This window comes from Pongo abelii, chromosome 9, assembly GCF_028885655.2.
Source record: "Pongo abelii isolate AG06213 chromosome 9, NHGRI_mPonAbe1-v2.0_pri, whole genome shotgun sequence".
Classification (NCBI taxonomy): Eukaryota; Metazoa; Chordata; class Mammalia; order Primates; family Hominidae; genus Pongo; species Pongo abelii.
In genome coordinates, this window is record NC_071994.2 from 122,317,160 (window position 1) to 122,336,725 (window position 19,566).

Below are 19,566 nucleotides of genomic sequence, written 5' to 3' on the forward strand. Positions count from 1 at the left end.
GTGGGGGTGGAAGTGGAAGAGAAGTGTGATTCCAAATTTCATCCTATGTTCGAGAGTAGAATCACCTAGAGAGTACTGGAAACGCAATTAAAGAACGGCAGCCAAGAACGGATACTTCCCTAACATTATGTTAAAGATGTACTATCCAGAGCGGAAATGCCAATTGCCCGGTTCCAAGATGAATGCCTCCTTGTACCACGTGTCTGACACTGCTCACATTCCGGTTCCACGTCAGTTTTAGCTCCGTCCGCCTCCATAGGTCAAACTTAAAGGGCCCTTAATCTGGGATGCCTCCGGCTCCAGGAAGATGGCTATTGAAAGGCAGGGGGTGGGGAGAAGGGACCGAGGATGTGGAGACGCGCCTGTTCCTTGCAGGAAACCTGTTGCCAACATAGTCGGAAGCCAAGGTAAACACAACTCAGTTCCCGGAAACGCAGCTACGATTTGGAAGGATGGTGTAAATTCTAAAGCGTAGATCCTTGAAAAGCCCCTCCCACTCTGTTTTTCTTGTCCTCGATTCTGGTATTTTTTTCTCAGCATCCCACCCACCTTCTGCCCCAGCTGTAGCAGTTAGTTGCCCGGCAACCCAGCGCAGCACTTCACTGAGGGATTGGGAGTACCCTCAGGTCTTGGATTTAACTCGAGACTTCAGCTTGGCCCTGGATCACTGCATTGTACCTAGCTCCCACAAGGAGGAGATGGAGATTTCCAGGCTGAGGCTCTGGAAAGAGCTGAGGGAGAGGAATCAGACCCACAGCTGACTTCCTGTGAGTCTGAGGAACTCCCAGTCAGGTTTCTTCCTGTAGGTCACTGTGCATTTTGCTTGGCCTCCTGCAGGTCGCTGTGCATTTTGCTTGGCCTGTTCCCCAGCAAACAACAATTCACCAGCTTTTTTTTTTTTTTTTTTTTTTTTTTTTTTTTTTTTGAGACGGAGTTTCGCTCTTGTTGCCCAGGCTGGAGTGCAATGGCGCGATCTCGGTTTACCGCAACCTCCACCTCCCAGGTTCAAGCGATTCTCCTGCCTCAGCCTCCCGAGTAGCTGGGATTACAGGCAGTAGCTGGGATTACAGGCATGCGCCACTACGCCCGGCTAATTTTGTATTTTTAGTAGAGACGGGATTTCTCCATGTTGGTCAGGCTGGTTTGGGACTCCCGACCTCAGGTGATCTGCCCGCCTCGGCCTCCCAAAATGCTGGGAGTACAGGCGTGAGCCACCACGCCCAGCCAGTTCACCAGCATCTTTATTACCTTTCATTCCCCGACAGGCTCTTAGGCGGCAAATGATTTCCATTTGTCAGAGAGGAAGTCACCACCAGTGAGTTAGGGAAAGGACTCCAATAGCCTAGCACTTTGTCCACTCTTCCCTCTATGGCATGTTCCAGGAGTCAGGGTCATGTTGACTCTTTTTAAGCCGAAGATAGTTTCTTTGTTCCCTCAAAATCAGATGTGAGGCCGGGCGCAGTGGCTCACGTCTGTAATCTCAGCACTTTGGGAGGCGAAGGTGGGTGGCTCACTTGAGGTCAGGAGTTCAAGACCAGCCTGGCCAACATGGTGAAACCCCGTCTCTACTGAAAATACAAAAATTAGCCGGGTGTGGTGGCACATGCCTGTAATCTCAGCTACTCAGGAGGCTGAGGCAGGAGGATCGCTTGAACCTGGGATGTGGAGGTTGCAGTGAGCCGTGATCATGCCACTGCACCCCAGCCTGGGCAACAGAGGGGAAACTCTGTCTCAAAACAAACAAACAAACAAACTAAATCAGATGTGAAATGGCTTTTCTACTTGAAAATGGCTCTAATTAACAACAACAAAAACCCAGATATGTATAAAACACATAAATTTTCATAATTTACTTGCTAGTATTCCACCAGATTTTCAGTACTTATCCCACTGCTATTATTTTTCTGTGTGTGTGTTGTGTGTATGCACGTGTGCCCCTTTTAAACTAGAAACTCCCAGGAGGCAAGTGTTTTCTCTTCCACAGGGTGTCCCCATGGGGCTAGGAACACAGACATCTGTGTACAAGGAAGGCATCATCACACATAATGAGGCTGAGGCTGAAAGGAGGACTGAGGGCAATAGGTGCATATGGAGGGAGCAATTAGTTGTGACCAGAGTAAGTGGTCTTGAGGAAGAGAAGTATCATTTCAGTAGATTATAAGAGTAGAAGGACCTTTCACAGGCAGCGACAGTGAGACGCCAGAAGCAGGTGGAAAGGAGGAGCTTGTGGGATCCCAGAGGAGGCAGCATTCAGTTATCTTGTTGATGACGAGTATACTGAGACTCCCTGGAGGTCTGAGAGCCAGTCTGTATCTATTTCCTTTTTTATTAGGAGGCCAATCCTAATAAATCTTCCTTCCCAGCCTGGTATTGGGAAGCTTTGTCTCTTTCTTCTCCAGAGATCATTAGCCCTCCCTACCACCACCCTCCTGGGGAGGGTGGGAGGACGTAATCAAAGACAAGAGATACTAAGGATTCATCATCCACATATACATGTTACTATCAGAAAATGGTTACGAAGATACTTGTCAGATAATCTGAGTATTTTTGTTCCCATGATGGTAAAGGCCCAGCTGATGATCAGACTAATCAAAAGGAGAAACAAACACATGACTTTTGGCTTCACTTGAAATTGTGTGCCTTTCCTGGTAAAAGTTCAATGCATTTTCCTGAATGCTGAAGCAGGCCCTAGGATTCACAGACCAGCTGACTTGTCAGTGGCCCTGGACTGAGCAGACAGTGTTTGAGATGCACATCTCTTCTAAGTAGCCCTGAGTGGCTCCCAATGAGCAAGGCCAATCCACTAAATCTGATTGCTAGACAAAGCCTGTCCCAAAAATGTTTCATAGTGCCACAAAGACAATGAGACCCCTCTGGATAGTCTGAGGCTGTGATACTTGCAGGACTCTATCTGTGGCTCTGTCCAGGCAGCTGAATCACTCTTTTTCCTTTTCCTCCCACCTCTCCCCTCTTAGTCTAGAAAAAAGTTATTAAATTAAAAGCAAGCACCAGGATTTCCCATTCCACTGGTATGGCATGAATGATATTTCAAAAGACAGAAATGGCATAGAAATTCTCAAAGCATACTTGAGTATTTTCTGTTAGACTTCTTAAAATTACAAAGTTTGTTAATCCCTACTATGTGCATAGGAAGCTCTTCAGTACTGTGGAGGATACAAACTAATATAATTGCAGTTGCTTGCCCCCAGGGAGTCTACTTCAGCATATTTAGAGCATCTTGGTTGAATTTGAGGGAAGAGAGATGACTAAGACATGGTTCCCACCCCTAGGCAGCTTCCTGATGCATGGAAAAAGCAGACATATAAACAATCAGCTAGACTCTAAGGCAGAATGAGGTAAGTGCTAGAGGTCTAAGTAATGGATGAAAGAGGGAGGACTAGGCTGGGCACAGTGGCTCTCACCTGTAATCCCAGCACTTTGAGAGGCCGAGGCGGGAGGATCACCTGAGGTCAGGAGTTCAAGATCAGCCTGGCCAATATGGTGAAACCCTGTCTCTACTAAAAATAACAAAAATTAGCCAGGCATGATGGCGCATGCCTATGGTCCCAGCTACTTGGTAGGCTGAGGCAGGAGAATCACTCAAACCTGGGAGGTGGAGGTTGCAGTGAGCCAAGATCTCGCTACTGCACTCCAGCCTGGGCAACAGTGACTCTCTGTCTCAAGAAAAGAGAGAAAAAAAAAGGGAGGACTAACTAGGGAGACTCATGTAAGACTGAATTGTGAAGCAGTATCTGGCAGCATAGGACCAAGCACTCAGTGGAGAAGTTGAGGGAATAAATCAAAGAAGTCAGAGAATGGAGATCACTGGGGGGTCTGAGGGTTCCTGAAGGATTCTTGGGGGAAGAGGGTCTTCATAGGGAAACCTTCTACCTGGACAACTTCCTGCATAACCTGCTCCCCTAAACCCTAGCTGCTCTTCCCACTGACAGCTGCCTCCTGCATCCCTGGGTTCTGGCCCTGAGTTCTCTCCTCCCTCAATTTCATGCCTTCTCCTCCCTTTGAGATTAGAAACCCAGACTCTAGGAATCTCCACTGATTTGGCAGTCCAGTGACAATGCATGGGCAGGGCCACAGGAGGTTACCTCATTCACCCCCACCTCTCCCCATCATTCCTTACAGGGAAATCCAGGGAGGCCCAGGCTACCCCACCACCTCCTCTGGCTCAGACAAACTTGTTGCTGACCTGTCAGTTTCTGTCTAGCCCTGCAACCCCACACTTTAGAAGGCATTGTTTATTCTCTTATTCTCATGTGCTCATTCCTCAGACAACTACTTGGGTTTGGGAGAAAGATACTTAACACCTTTCCATCCTACCTCTTTAAGAAAGGGACTGTGTGCCAGAGACCTTCCCACATGTATGAAGAAGGGGCTCTTGGGAGAATGTGAATTCCCCCAGGATTCCTTTGAATCCTTTTGCAGGTATTTCCTTCCCCTGTCCTCAGCAAGCATTGATGAGCCCCAGTCCTGTAGAGGCTGAATCAACTCCTTGAGTCTAGGAAAAGATGGCTCCTGAGGCCAGAGGTTGGGCAGTGTACCGACGGCACCATTTCTTGGGAGCTTGTTGGGATATCACATACTTGGAGTGGCAAGGTCTTGTGGCTGAATCTATTGATAGTCCAGTGCTACATTGCCAGCTCCCCTGTCATTACCACCCCCTCTACACGTGCTCCATAGGCAGGAGCTGTTACTATGGAAATACATTATTTTTAAAAACAGACACACAGCCTGGGCTTGAGAATCTCCAGAACAAACCTACACGAGCAAGGAGGTTAATGGGGCTGTTTCTGGGTCCAAGCTCCAAGAGGAAGGAGGGTGATGATGGTGGGGGGAATTCAAATTCGGTGTTCTACTCTCAACCTCTCCCATCTTCAGGTTCTGCTTTTTCTCTGTTGACATCAGCTGGACCTCTGCCAGACCCTTCTATCTGGGAGGGACGCTCTGCATCTCCTTACCCTGGGCCTAGCTTCCCCCAGGAAATGGGAAGCTAGAAGTCGCTGAGTCTGGGGGTGTTGGGAGAAGGGGGCGGTGATTTCCACAGGGGTCACCTCTTTCTTAACCTCACAGGCGTCCGACCTGTGGAAATCTAACAAGCATAGGGGAAAGCAAAGGCAGCATCTTAGGTAAGTGAAGTTACTCTTGCCTTCAGCTGAGTGTGGGAGCACCGCGATTGCAAGATGGGGCGAGGTGATCAAAGATCCCGCCTATTTTCAACCCCGGAACCTCCTCCGCTCGCTGCTCGCCCTCCCGCCCTCCTCCAGCGAGGGAGCGCCAGGCTGTCCGGGCCCCGCCCGGCGCGGGTGCGGCTCCTTTAAGGGCGGGTGGGGGCGGGGCGCCGGCGGTGTTATCAGTGTCAGCTCTGCGCACGCAGCCCTCCCGGAGCCGGTGCCGGCCCGCGAGCCCCAGCGTCTCTGCAGACCGGTCCCCTCCCGGGTCCGGCGGGGCCCGTGCGGTGGGAGGAGTCGCGCACTGGCCGGCGACTAACTGGGGTCCGACTGCTGACCAAGATAGGAGGGACCCGGACCACGGAGACAGAGACCCCGGCATCACGACCCCCGAGGACCTCCTCTCCTCGCCCTGTGGCACCCACTAGTCCTGGACACTCAGCCGCGGAGAGCCCCCGACCCCGTGCTCCCAGCCCCGGGGGAGCCCGCCTCCGCCCCGCGGCCCGCCCGGGCCATGCTCCCCCGGGGCAGCGGCTGAGCCCCAGCCGGGACCGGGACCGGAGCCCGCGCGGAGCATGGATCCGGGCTGGGGGCAGCGGGACGTGGGCTGGGCGGCCTTGCTGATCCTCTTCGCCGCCTCGCTGCTCACGGTGTTCGCCTGGCTGCTGCAATATGCCCGGGGCTTGTGGCTGGCGCGGGCCCGCGGGGACCGGGGCCCGGGACCCGCCTTAGCCGGGGAACCCGCGGGTTCCCTGCGGGAGCTGGGCGTGTGGCGCTCGCTGCTGCGGCTGCGGGCTATTCGGGCTGGCGCCGCCGAGGAGCCAGGAGTCCGGGGCCTCCTGGCGTCACTCTTCGCCTTCAAGTCTTTCCGGGAGAACTGGCAGCGGGCTTGGGTGCGAGCGCTGAACGAGCAGGCCTGCAGGGACGGGGTGAGTTGGACCAAGCGCTTGGGTGGTCCCTTCAGCCTTTCCTTCCAGGGGAGGGACTGACTGCTCGTGCTAGGAGGCCAGATGAGGGTGGGCATAAACTGGGGAACCCTATGGCTTCTCTTCCCCTCCCGGATCAGAGAAAAGGGTGCCGCCAAGGCTGGAGGTTGTAGAAATCCAGCTGGGTCCCCAGACCTCCATTTCTGTGGGCAAGGTACTCTGGCTCCAAACCCATGCACAAGTTGCTGTTCTCATAGCAACGCTAATCCCTGTGCCTGAGGGCACTTCCGCCTTGCCTGGGTGCTGGTTGTGTTGGGGCATGGGAGACAGGTGCACCTGCAGAAGGAATTTGCCTGCTTCTCATGCCACCACACCCATTTAACATTTCATGCCCCAAATCCCTGGTGTGGTCAGGCAGATCCCCAAGGAGCCTGAATCACCCCCCTACCCGACAGTAATTTCACTGCTACAGTCAAACACATCCTTCTCCTCCATGCTGGCCTGTGGTTCATTGGGGGTTGGGGAGTGTTCAGGTGGAGAGCAGATTGACAGTGCCCTTACCAGTAGATGAACTTGGAGCTGCCCCTTGAGGGTCAGTCACAAACCAGTCCAGCCTACTTCCTCCCATTGCACCATGGGCATCTGGCCTCCCACGAAGTGGGGCAGGAAGTGTGGTCATGAGACGGAGATAAGGTGGGAGGTAGAAGTCTCTCTTTTCTGGAGCTCCCTCCCATCCTGACCCAGCAATCTCTCCTTGCTCTCACAGTCCATCAGAGGGTTCTCTATTTCCAGCCACTATGAGTTTGGAGGCTTTACCTTACTAGTTCCCCAGATGCCGGAAACAGAAATGGCCACAAGAAATTGCTCTATTTACTCTGTCCAGCTGGCTGGCTGAAAGCCAGATGGCATCTGTCAGTTTACACCTTGAACCCACCTCTTCATCCAACTCTCCCTGTACCTTGTCCCTGGGTCAGAAGCAACTCCCCAGGATAGCTGACTCAGCTGGACATTGGCCTCCCTTGCTGAGGGTGGGGAGATGGAGGTTTCAAGCATCCATCTCCCCATCTTCCTTGGCCTAGCCTTTGAATGAGACAGCTACCAGAGCAAAGGAGTTGGCTTCCCCTGGTTTGCCAGGCAAATGAACCCTATGGATTTGTTTCCCCCATCTCAAGACCCGAGGAAGAGTTGCCAGCCAATTCTGTACCCCTTCCTCAATTCCGTGTCCGCACTGCTCTCCAGGTGGGGCTGCGGTAGGTTGCTTCCATTACTGCGGACGAATTAGGGAGCAGCTCTTTTGAGATCTAAGCAGCTTTCTGCTCTCTAATACCGTCCTGCTATCTGCCTTGAGGAATTAGCCAGGACCCTGGACTCTTGGGTCCTCTGAGCTTGTATCTCTTCCCAGTCCCCCTGGTACAGATCCCTAAGGCCGTGCTAGTCTTCATCTCCAAGAATATGAAGCATCATACTCTTGAAGCCTCCACATCTTATTTATTTGGAAGAAGGCTTAGCTTCATTTCTCCAGCTCTTATCTTGAACAAGGTGGCCCTACCACCTTTACCCGTGGCTTAGCCCTTTCCCTCTGCCCAGCTATTACATATAGGTGGCAACCAGCACCTTAACTTTTTTCGATGTAGGGCTTTTTATTTGTTTGTTTTTTGTTTGTTTTTTAGGGGGTAGGGTAGGGGATGAAAGGGATTGCAGGGAGAAGAAGAGGGAAGCTCCTGGTATTCCAGGAGGAAGCCAGGGTCTTCAGCTTAAGGTGATCTGGTCTCTGAGGTGGACTAACTCCCCATTGCTCAGTGGCTTCTGGCAGCTACAGGCCGCTGGAGAGGCAGGCCTTGAGGAGACTACCTTCTGTCTTAAAGCCCTGAGCCAAGGAGGGGCCAGAAGCCAGCCTGCAGCTGAGGCCTCCGCAGTGGCAGAGTCCAGCCAGCAACTGAGCAGGCCAGCCCTGTGGGGGGGCAGCTCCAGAGACCTGATCCAATGCCCACATTACTCCCTCAGAGCTCCATCCAAATCGCCTTTGAGGAGGTGCCCCAAGTCCCACCCAGAGCCAGCATCAGTCATGTGACCTGCGTAGACCAATCTGAGCATACCATGGTAAGGGTCTGATGGGCACTGCCCTCTTTGGGGTCCAAGAAGGACTGACCCCAAGGGCTCCCTTTAGTCCAGAGGTTCTTAACCTGGAGTCTGTGAATGCCTTATGGATCTAAAGATTGGCTTCAGGAAGTCTGAGAATCCCATTGAAGTTATGTGCAAAATGTTGGATGTGTGTTTATATGCATTTTTCTGGGGAGAGGAGTCTTTGGCATTTATCTGATTCTTTTAGGGATTTATGATCCGAAAACATGAAGTCCTTAGGAAAACGGAAGTGGGGAGGGGTCTGCTGAACTATTATAGGGCAGTTCAAAGCAGGGTGAGCACCCTTCCCCCACATTTGACCCACCTCGCCGGTCTCAGGTGCTGCGTTGCCAGCTCTCTGCTGATGAGGTGCGGTTCCCAGTCTCTGTGACCCAGCAGTCCCCCGCTGCCGTCTCCATGGAGACCTACCACGTCACTCTGACACTGCCACCAACACAGGTAGAAGGGGATGTGGGAAACTGAGTTGGGCAGGGGGCGGTTCCATTGGCTCGGCTTCTTCCATTTGTTTCCTCTCTGGGATGGAATTCAGGAAGGGAGCGTCCTCGATTTAGGAGTCCTTGGGGAAATGGGGCAAGTCAGCCCAGTCACTTTGTTCCTGTCTGTAGTTGGAAGTCAACCTGGAGGAAATCCCTGGTGAGGGGCTGCTCATATCCTGGGCCTTCACTGATCGCCCAGATCTCAGCCTAACGGTGCTTCCCAAGCTTCAGGCCAGGGAGGTAAGGAGGCAGGGCTGGCAGAGAAGAGGCAGAATGGGGAGGGAGGCAGAGGTGGGGGATCCACCTCCTTGTTGTTCCCTTCTTCTCTCTGCAGAGAGGTGAAGAACAAGTAGAGCTCTCCACAATTGAGGAACTGATCAAGGATGCCATAGTCAGCACTCAGCCAGCCATGATGGTCAACCTCAGGGCTTGCTCTGCCCCAGGAGGCCTGGTGAGTTGGCACCCAAAGCAAAAGATTTCCATGCACCTTGTTCCCAGGGTGCTATGTCAGGATTCTTGCTCTTTGGACCTTCTTCTGCTCTTAGGTACCCAGTGAGAAGCCACCCATGATGCCCCAGGCTCAACCAGCCATCCCCAGACCTAACCGGTTATTCCTACGGCAGCTTCGGGCATCTCACTTGGGAAATGAGCTGGAAGGTAAGAGCTAGAAGTGGCTGCGGGACTGCCAAGGCTATTGTTGGTTGCAGATGCTCTCTGCCCCTCTGCCAAGGGTACAGCCTCTTTATTCTGCAGTGACTTCCCATCTTTGACCTGAGCATCTTCTAACTTCTGGTTCCTCACAGGCACTGAGGAACTGTGCTGTGTAGCTGAACTTGACAACCCCATGCAACAGAAGTGGACCAAGCCCACGAGGGCTGGATCCGAGGTGGAGTGGACAGAAGACCTGGCACTGTAAGGAGTAACCCTGCCCTGACGCCATGCTCCAGAGCAGAGAGGATCAAACCATTCCAGCACAGTCCTTGCAGGAATCAGCTCTGTTTTTAGTAGCCTTTGGCGTGAGCCCCTATTGTACGTCAGGCCCTGGCATGGGTCTTAGGGATACAGACTTGACCAAGATACAGCCCCCACCCCTGGGTCAATGACAAGCTTGAGGCAGAGACAGGTGTACATAAAGAAGATGGTACAACCGCTCCAGTTGAGGTTTGTATAATATGCCATCAGAGTGCCTAGATTGGGGGGGAGATTAATTCCCATGAGGGAATAAGGATCAGAGTAGGCTTCATGGAGGAGATGACTTTTAAACCACACTTTAGAGCAAGAGTAGGATTTCATCAGAGTGTGAAAGCATTCTCGGCAGAGGGAAGAGCTGGAGCAAATGAAAGAGGGTGGTTTGCAACTGAGAAACTGGCAAGACAGGAGGAGCAGGACCAGGGAGGATTTGAATGCATAGCTGAGAAGCATGGTTTCCACTCAGGCCCTGTCCCTTTCTCTTGGGACGAGAGAGAATTTGGAGGCCAGGAGAATCTGATTGGAGCATTTGTGCCATTTTATTTATGTACACAGCTCTCTGCCTCTGGCCTGTGATCCACTCAAGTGTGGGTTCAGCTTGCTAATCTTCCCCTTCCTGCCCCATCTCCTCTTGTCCCACAGGGATCTGGGCCCCCAGAGCCGGGAGCTGACCCTCAAAGTGCTGAGGAGCAGCAGCTGTGGAGACAGTGAGTGAGGGGTGGGAGGGGCACCCCTGGGTGGGTGCAGAGTGGGGTCTGGCCATGGGCCCAGCTCACAGTGCCATCCCTTTCCCCAGCTGAACTCCTAGGCCAGGCCACACTGCCTGTGGGCTCTCCCTCCAGACCACTGTCTCGAAGGCAGGTGTGCCCACTCACCCCAGGGCCAGGGAAAGCCCTGGGACCAGCAGCCACCATGGCAGTGGAGGTAAGAAGCTGACCCCTGGGGTATGTGGGAGGACACAGGGGATGGGCAGTCTCTGAGGCTCTGTCTCTTCTCTCTCCTACCCCTGGGCAGCTTCAGTACGAGGAAGGCTCTCCCCGGAACCTGGGTACTCCCACCTCCTCCACTCCACGCCCCAGCATCACACCTACCAAGAAGATTGAGCTTGACCGGACCATCATGCCCGATGGCACCATTGTCACCACAGTCACCACCGTCCAGTCCCGGCCCCGTATAGACGGCAAATTAGGTAAAGAGAAGGAGCCTGGGAGCCCAGCTCTAGCCAGGGGTCCGGAACTGCAGACCCAAGGCAGGACAGTGAAAGAGGAGAGAAAGCCTTAATTCCAACTCCCCCTGTTTTCAGACATTCCATTCCAGTCCTACCACATCTTCCTCCCAATCTTTGTCTCTTTCAAACTTTCCCTTACCTCCTGCCATTTCCCCAGCAATTCCTCTCACTCTGCCACCCTTCTGGATCCTCCTGCCCCTCCTCACACAGGACTGTTGCACTCCCACCTTCCAGCTTCCCCCCTGGCTTTTCACAGGCGTCCTTAGCCCCAGCTGACTATAATTGTCCATCCTGCTACCCTCAGCCCTCCAGCACCCCCTGGGGTCCTCCAACAAACCCAGAGGCCTCTGTGGCATTTCTACCCCACTCAGTGGGCCCCTATGGCACTTCTGCCATTATAGGGGCCCCACTGAATTGGCCCAACTTCAGGGGGCCCCAGTACCCCCTCTGTCCCCCCTCCATATTTTCATAGCATCTCCCCACACCCTCAGCAGGCCCCGTGGCACTTTCGTACACTCCCATTAGCTCCTGGGGTGTCTTTTAGTCCCCGCGGCATCTTCTTAATCACCCTTGTGATTAATCACCCCTTAATCATTCTTGCCCTCTGAGTCATCCAAAGTCTGCATCTCAACAAAGACAGTAGGGGTGGGGGCCACTCTGAAGCACCTCCCAGCTCACTGACCCTCCCCCACCCACCAGACTCCCCCTCCCGCTCCCCGTCCAAGGTGGAGGTGACTGAGAAGACGACAACTGTGCTGAGTGACAGCAGTGGCCCCAGCAATACCTCCCATAGCAGCAGCCGTGAGTGGGGAATGGGGTGCATGAGTGTGGGTTGGCCCTGGTGCCCCAGCATCAAAAAGTACTCTGGGTGGGATAGGAGGAGTTCCAATCCACGAAAGAGCCAGGGAGAAGTCAGGTTATTCATTCTCTGCACCCCTAGCAGGGGACAGCCACCTTTCCAACGGCTTGGACCCTGTAGCAGAGACAGCGATTCGCCAGCTGACAGAGCCCAGTGGGCGGGTGGCCAAGAAGACACCCACCAAGCGCAGCACTCTCATCATCTCTGGTGTTTCCAAGGTAACAGGGCTCTGGGGAGAGGAGCTGGGATGGGGAGAAAGCCCTAATGGGTCGGTCACTCCTGCCCATTAAAACCCGTCCCTCCTGCCAGGTGCCCATTGCTCAGGACGAGTTGGCGCTATCCCTGGGCTATGCGGCATCCCTGGAAGCCTCAGTGCAGGATGATGCAGGGACCAGCGGAGGTCCCTCTTCACCTCCCTCAGACCCACCAGCCATGTCTCCAGGACCCCTAGATGCCCTCTCTAGTCCCACAAGTGTCCAGGAAGCAGATGAGACAACCCGTTCGGATATTTCTGAGAGGCCATCTGTGGATGACATTGAGTCAGAAACGGGGTCCACTGGTGCCCTGGAGACCCGCAGCCTCAAGGATCACAAAGGTAGGGGGACGTTGGCAGGGTGCCCCTCATCTCTTCTTTTATACACATATCATGACCTGGGGGACCTCAAACCAGCGTGCCTTCTCCTTCCTCCCCTAAGAGATAGCCAGAGTTCCCAGCCTAGTTCAGCCAAGCTAGCCTAGAGGGGGATCTTGGTGCCTTGGTTCCTGGCCTAGATTTGACATGCTTGTGATAGGAAGGGGTGCCAAATTATTTCCCTTTACCTCTATTGTTCTTTCTTCCTGAGTCTAAGTGCCAGTTTTCCTGCCCTTTAAAAAAAAATTATAAAAATTTATTCCCAGGCAGGGTGTGGTGGCTCACGCCGGCACTTTGGGAGGCCAAGGCAGGCGGATTACCTGAGTCCAGGAGTTCAAGACTAGCCTGGGCAACATGGCGAGACCCCGTCTCTACTAAAAATACAATAAATTGGCCGGGCATAGTGGCATGCACCTGTAATCTCAGCTACTCAGGGGGCTGAGGTGGGAGGATTCCTTGAGCCTGGGAGGTTGAGGTTCAAGGAGGTTGAGGCAGTGAGCCGTGATTGTGCCACTGCACTCCAGCTTGGGTGACAGAGTGAGACCCTGTCTCAAAAAAAAAATTTTTTTTCCATGGCCAGGCACGGTGGCTAATGCCTGTAATCCTAGCACTTTGGGAGGCCAAAGCGGGTAGATCACGAGGTCAGGAGTTCAAGACCAGCCTGGCCAACATGGGTAAACCCCATCTCTACTAAAAATACAAACATTAGCCAGGCGTGGTGGCAGGCGCCTGTAATCCCAGCTACTCAGGAGGCTGAGGCAGGAGAATCGCTTGAACCCGGGGGGTGGAGGTTGCAGTGAGCCCAGATTATGACACTGCACTCCAGCCTGGGTGACAGAGTGAGACTCGGTCTCCAAAAAAAAAAAAAAAAAAAAAAAATCTTCCCTTTCATTCTGCACCCTCTCCCCCATGAGTATAAGAAATCCTACCCTTGGATTATCCATCTGGCAGCAAGACAGGCAGTGACCAGTGGTGGTAGTTCTTCTAACTTTAAAAGATGAGAGGCTCACCCTAAAACATCTTCATTCCTCTACCAGTGAGACTATCAACCATGGATCTATCTATCTATTTTTTAAGCCTGCATCACTTCTTGAGATAATGAGGTTTCTACCTCCAAAGCCTGCTGGGTGAGCACCTTGCTTATTATACTGGTTCTGAATTTAACTCTTTGAAGTTTCTAGATGCACCACTTCCTGCTCACAGCCTGGAATTCGGTTAACAAGTCAGTGTCAACCCACCTTTCCCTTCATGATTTATAGGCTTTTGGGAGTACCTTCTGGTAGCTTTTGTCTTCCCATAGGAAAGAGGCCCTATACCAGTTTGTCCTCACAAAGCAGCCAGCCCCCTGATATATCTTTTGCGGGCAGAATTAGGAGTGTACACAGATCCCCACAAGTACCATGATTTTTGCCTCAGGAAGGATAAAGCACATGTTTGTTTCTGCTTTCGTTTTCTTTTTTCTTTTTTTCACGAAGCCTTATGGAGAAGTATGTTTCTGCTTTCTTTCCTGAGGAAGCCTGGCTTCTGGGCCACGGGACTGATCCTGTCCACATTCTCTATCCCTCCATTCTCGATCGTGTCTCTGCCCCCGTCTCACCCCACCCCGTGCCCCTCTCTGCCTCAGCTTCCCCTCTTCCCCTGCAGTGAGTTTCCTGCGCAGCGGCACTAAGCTCATCTTCCGCCGGAGGCCTAGGCAGAAGGAAGCGGGCCTGAGCCAATCACACGATGACCTCTCCAACGCAACGGCCACGCCCAGTGTCCGAAAGAAGGCCGGCAGCTTTTCTCGCCGCCTTATCAAGCGCTTTTCCTTCAAATCCAAACCCAAGGCCAATGGTAACCCCAGCCCCCAGCTCTGAGGACCCAGCTCTGAAAGGGCACCAGTTCTCTCAGCCCATTCCCCACCTCCCCTTCCATACCCCTTCCTGGATCTCCAGTGCCTGGGCCAGGAAAGCCCTCTGGGTTCCGGGAAGCACTGTCCACCCTGGGCCATGGGGCCGGTTGGAAGGATACTAGGAACGGGAAGCACATGAGAGGTGGGCACCCGTTGCCGAGGACATGGACGAGGGACTGGTGGCTGGGAGGGAGAGGAGGGCCCTGTCCGGCATGTGTGGGCATTCCCCAGAAGCGTTTGCTTCCTGCTGAGCCTGGTCCCTGAGCGGAGTCCCAGGGTGCTCAGCTCTTCAGCTGACCCTTCCTCCCTTATTTATTCTCTTTTCTATTTATATGTGTGGCTTAGGACCCTCTGTGAACAGATGATAGAGGGCATCTCTCCCAGGTGACCCTTCTTTTCTGTCCCAGGAGGGTGGGTAATTCCCTTTGGAATGGGGCTCCCACACCTCCCTCAGGTCCCCACTCAGACCAGCACCAGTGTCTGCCTCCGAGAACGTTGGCAGCTCACAGAGAGCAGGGCCGGCCTGGGATGGGGGGCAGGTACTCCCCACCTCTCTGCCTCCCCTCCTGCTCCTCATCCCTCCCTCCCCCTTTATTACCATTTTTTGTACTTGATGCCTTCTCTGTGAGCAGTGGCTCTGTGGGAAGGAGGGAGCCGGGAGCCTGGTGGGAAGCCTTCCCCAGAGAGATGGCTTTAGGGGCTTTATTTAAAGACTGTGATGATGGAGCCACGCAAGGCTGCACCTCTGTGTGTTGGGAGACGATGATGATGTCCATTGCTGTGTGATGGCTTGGAATTTAATTTATTAAAGTCAAATTGGAGTTTATAAACTGGAAAACTGGTTATCCTTTGAAAGGCAGTAGGGCAGCCAGGCTGTGACATGGATGGTGTGGGAGGATGAGACAGGGGCCCGGATAATGAGGTTGGGTAGATGACACACATTGTGGATCTGCTAAGAAGTTCCTGCAGGGAAGAAGGGATGTGCAGAGAAAGGATGGAAGAGACAGGAGGCTCTGGAGTGTAAAATTGTAGCAAAAAAGTCAATCGACTAGTACAGGTTAGTCTTCATTCCCCTTTCTGGAACAGGCTGCTGCTTCTAGGATGTAATGGAGATCAAAGCTTGGACCCTGTAACTAGACTGCCTGCCTGGGTTTGAGTCCCAGCTCTTCTAATTACTTGTGTGACCATGGGCAAGTTATGTAACCTCTAAGTGCCTCAGTTTTCTCATCTGTAAAATGGGAACTTCAATCATCATGGCTATCATTTGGTTGTGGATAAGAAGTAAATGAAGTGCTGAGTAAGTGTTAACTGTTGCCTCAGAAGAAACTGGGAGGGGAAAGTCTTAGAAGTGTTTCAACATAATAAAAGCTCTCTCATTCTGAAATGTGGGCAAATTTCAGGGATTGATAGATCCTAGCTAACTCTGTGTCCCTGGTTCCCGTGCTTGAGATCTTACACAGGACTTGAACCAGGTAAGCTGCTACAGGATATTGGGCAGAATGCAAGACCAGGAAGCAAGAAAACTGAGTCTGCCACAGACAAACCAAGTGATCTTGAGCAGGCAACTTCTCCTTTGGGGACCTCAACTTCCTCATATCTAAAATAAGGGTGACCTGGATAATCATTCAGGTCACTTCCAGCCTTGACATTCTATGACTACCTACATCTCAGGGTGTTTAGGGCACATGCCTTTGGGTAGATAGCATGTGGAAATTGTTACTATTCCCCATGCTCCTGTCCACACTACTCACCAAATATGAGATATCTGGGAAGAATGGAGGGTATAGATATTTTTTTTTCAATTAGATAATTTAGTTGTATATATTTGGGGGGACAAGTGCAGGTTCCTTACATGCATATATTGCATGCATAGAGGTGAAGTCTGGGCTTTTTTTAGTGTACGCATCACTCAAATAGTGAACATCATACCCAATAGGTAGTTTTTCAGCCCTCACCCTCCTCCCACCTTCTCACCTTTCATAGTCTCCGATGTCTTTTATTCCACGCTATATGTCCATGTATACCCATTATTTAGCTCCCACTTATAAATGAGAATATGCCGTATTTGACTTTCTGTTTTTGAGTTATTTCACCGAGGATAATGGCCTCCAGTTCCACTCATATTGCTGGAAAACACATGATTTCATTCTTTTTTATGGCTGAGTAGTATTCCACTGTGTGTGTGTGTGTGTGTTGGGAGATGATGATGATGTCCATTGCTGTGTGACAGCTTGGAATTTAATTTATTAAAGTCAAGTTGGAGTTTATAAACTGCATTTTCTTTATCACTCACTACATTCACTACGTTTTCTTTATCCAGTCCTCCATTGATGGACACATCGATTTGGTTGATTTTTATGTAGTGAAATATTCAATTCTAGGTGATGAAAATTCAAAGAGATTTTTCAAGCTGTTTCCCCAATCTAAGAAATGTAACTCTTAGTGGTTCACAGAGGAACAGTTTTTCTACTAGTATGACACGACAACCAAACACAGTGAACTTGTGATTGCACAAGAAACTTTTGTTGATGGGAGAACAGGTATTCAGATTTCTACAGGACCTGGGGATTGAGTAGATGGTAACTGGAATCTGTATTGAGCTTCCAGTGCTGAGCTGCCCAGAGTTCCATGGAATCACATCTTTTAGTGAAGAAGAGCCTGATCACGTTTCAAAAATAGGGAATTTTTAAATGAATGAAAAAAATACGAAACATATTTTCATCAACTTAATCCATTTCACACTTTCAGAAGAGATCCACAGCTTTTAATGAGTATGAATTATGCTTTCAGTTTTTGTGGCAGCTTTTAAAGAACAAATCTCAGGATATGTCTGAATTACCCAGCCAAAATTGTGGCTTGTTTTCAAGAGAAGCAGATTGAGATAGAAGTAAACTATGCTAGACAGAATGACACTGCTTTAAATTTTGGAAACATATATGGATCCCAGAGCAATCCTGAAATTTTTGCTCTGTAACCTATGTTTGAGTTTACACAGCTCTGTGAATGAACTTTTTCTTCATAAAATTGCTAAATAAAGCTAAAAGCTATTTTCAGTGGTGTAAATCTGAATTAAAATGAGGTTGGCATTTCATGAAGTACTACTATATGCATTTTTGAATGAATAAAGTTGGTAAGATATATTTTGTTACTTTTGAATTACATTTTTTAAAACACTTTTTTTTTTTTTTGAGACGGAGTCTCCCTCTGTTGCCCAGGCTGGAGTGCAGTGGCGTGATCTTGGCTCACTGCAACCTCTGCCTCCCGGGTTCAAGCGATTTTCCTGCCTCAGCTTCCTGAGTAGCTAGCACTACAGGCGCCCACCACCACACCTGGCTAATTTTTGTATTTTTAGTAAAGATGGGGTTTTGCCATATCGGCCAGGCTGGTTTCGAACTCCTGACCTCATGATCCGCCCACCTCGGCCTCCCAAAGTGCTGGGATTACGGGCATGAGCCACTGCGCCCGGCAAAACCCTATTTTAAAATAGGGACCAAGTTATAACTCACTGTTGTTAAAACCAAAATTTATGCACAAGTATGACTTTACTATCTTAATGGCATTTTAAATTTTATTTTATATATATTGAACATTTAATGTGTTTTCTGATTGTACAAATTATATAGGTTTATTTTTAGATTAGAAGATACAGAAAACTACAATGCAATAAAATATCAATCTTAACTAACTTTATTATGGTATATTATTTAACAAGTATGTCTTGAACCGTTACTGAGTTTCAGCCACTGGGCTAAGTGAGTGATGGGTTTTTTGTTTTGTTTTGTTTTTTGTTTTGTTTTGAGACAGTCTTGCTCTGTCGCCCAGGCTGGTGTGCAGTGGTGCCATCTCAGCTCGCTGCAACCTCTGCCTCCTGGGTTCAAGCGATTCTCCTGCCTCAGCCTCCCGACTAGCTGAGATTATAGGCGCCTGCCACGATGCCCAGCTAGTTTTTGTATTTTTAGTACAGACGGGGTTTCCCCATGTTGGCCAGACTGGTCTTGAGCTCCTGACCTCATGTGATCCACTCGCCTCGGCCTCCCAAAGTGCTGGGATCACAGGCGTGAGCCACGACACCCGGCCCACTGATGGAGTTATAAAGGTGAAGAGCTAGTCTAGTGAAGAATGCAGACTGAGAGTAAACAGACAAATACAATGTGACTGAGCTGTATTGTTAAATACAAGAAAGGACTAGCAGGAAGACTTTTTGGAAAAAGAAGCATCTACACTGAGACCATAAAAATTAGTAGGAATCAGTCAAATAAATGTGGGAGGAGGAGAAAGGGATTATTCCAGGTAAAGAAAACAAGTTCAAGGCTTGAGAGGTAAAAGGTGGCTTGGTGTGGTGGAAAAGGTGAAAGAAATTTGCGACTGGAGAGCAAGAAATATGGTCGAGAAGGACTAAAAAAAAGTAGACAGGGAGAGCCCAGATGCTGAAGGCTCTAGAAAACCTCAGTATCGTTTTGGAGCTTTGCCCTGAAAGCAATAGAATGCCTTTGAATTGTCTGAAGCAGGTGGTAACTTGATCAGGTCTGCTTTTTGCAAAGTGGAGAATGCTTTGGAAGGAAGCAAGTGTGCACGCAGCGGGACCCATTAGACCAATGTATAAATCCTGCCTGGAGGTCATCACTGGACAGGGGAGGTGGGGGAGGAGGTGAAGATAAACAAAAGGGGATGAATTTGAAACATCCTGTTTTAAAAGGAGGTAGAATACACAGAACTTGGCAATGGATTGAATGTGACAAGTGAGAGGAATCAGTGATGACTGCCAGCTTTCTGACCTGAACGAGTGGATGGATGAAGGGAAGCCGAGTTTTGGGGGGAAAGAGAAACGTATAATACAAACATTTAAAACATAATAACACTAAGAGGCTGAAGGAAAGGGTAGAACCTTCCATCTGAGCCGAGCGGGGCCGACAGCGCTGGGCAGCCTCCCACGCCTTTTTCTCCGCGAGGCCCACGCAACCAGCCAACTAAAGCGAAGAACCACGTGATGGAGACCCCACTGGGCACCAGGCGCGAGCCCTGCGCATGCCCGTTGGGTCCCGGAGGCCGAGTCTGCGCAGTTAGGGCAACTCAGGCCCATAGGCTCCCCGCCTTTGCGGCGCCCCGAGCATCGAGGCGCGGTCATGTGCTACCTTTTGCACGTATCCTGTCGCCCCTCTGTCCGCCCGGGACGCCTAGCCCCACCCACCGTTCCCGCCCCTTCCGTGTTTTGGTGCGCACGGGTTCCGCCAGACACAGCTACCATTGGCTGTCAGTCGGAT

The 19,566-nt window shown here is 51.0% G+C and overlaps 1 protein-coding gene across 3 annotated transcripts; it reads left to right on the plus strand.

Annotated features, from left to right (window-relative positions):
• The first annotated feature begins 30 nt into the window (after positions 1 to 30).
• C2CD2L (C2CD2 like) lies at positions 31 to 15,135 on the plus strand. 3 transcript variants are annotated; one of them, XM_063711453.1, is made up of 16 exons: positions 31 to 407; positions 3,291 to 3,356; positions 5,086 to 6,112; positions 8,114 to 8,209; positions 8,570 to 8,689; positions 8,857 to 8,967; positions 9,062 to 9,178; positions 9,273 to 9,384; positions 9,531 to 9,639; positions 10,339 to 10,403; positions 10,493 to 10,620; positions 10,711 to 10,885; positions 11,624 to 11,725; positions 11,865 to 12,001; positions 12,093 to 12,378; positions 14,059 to 15,135. In XM_063711453.1, exons 3-16 carry the CDS (start codon positions 5,759 to 5,761, stop codon positions 14,268 to 14,270), a joined length of 2,124 nt encoding a protein of 707 aa, XP_063567523.1. In that variant the 5' UTR covers positions 31 to 407; positions 3,291 to 3,356; positions 5,086 to 5,758; the 3' UTR covers positions 14,271 to 15,135. The 3 variants fall into 3 exon arrangements, with proteins under 3 accessions (XP_063567523.1, XP_054381200.1, XP_063567524.1); XM_054525225.2 differs by having other exon boundaries at positions 11,868 to 12,001; XM_063711454.1 differs by lacking the exon at positions 3,291 to 3,356.
• Positions 15,136 to 19,566: the final 4,431 nt, after the last annotated feature.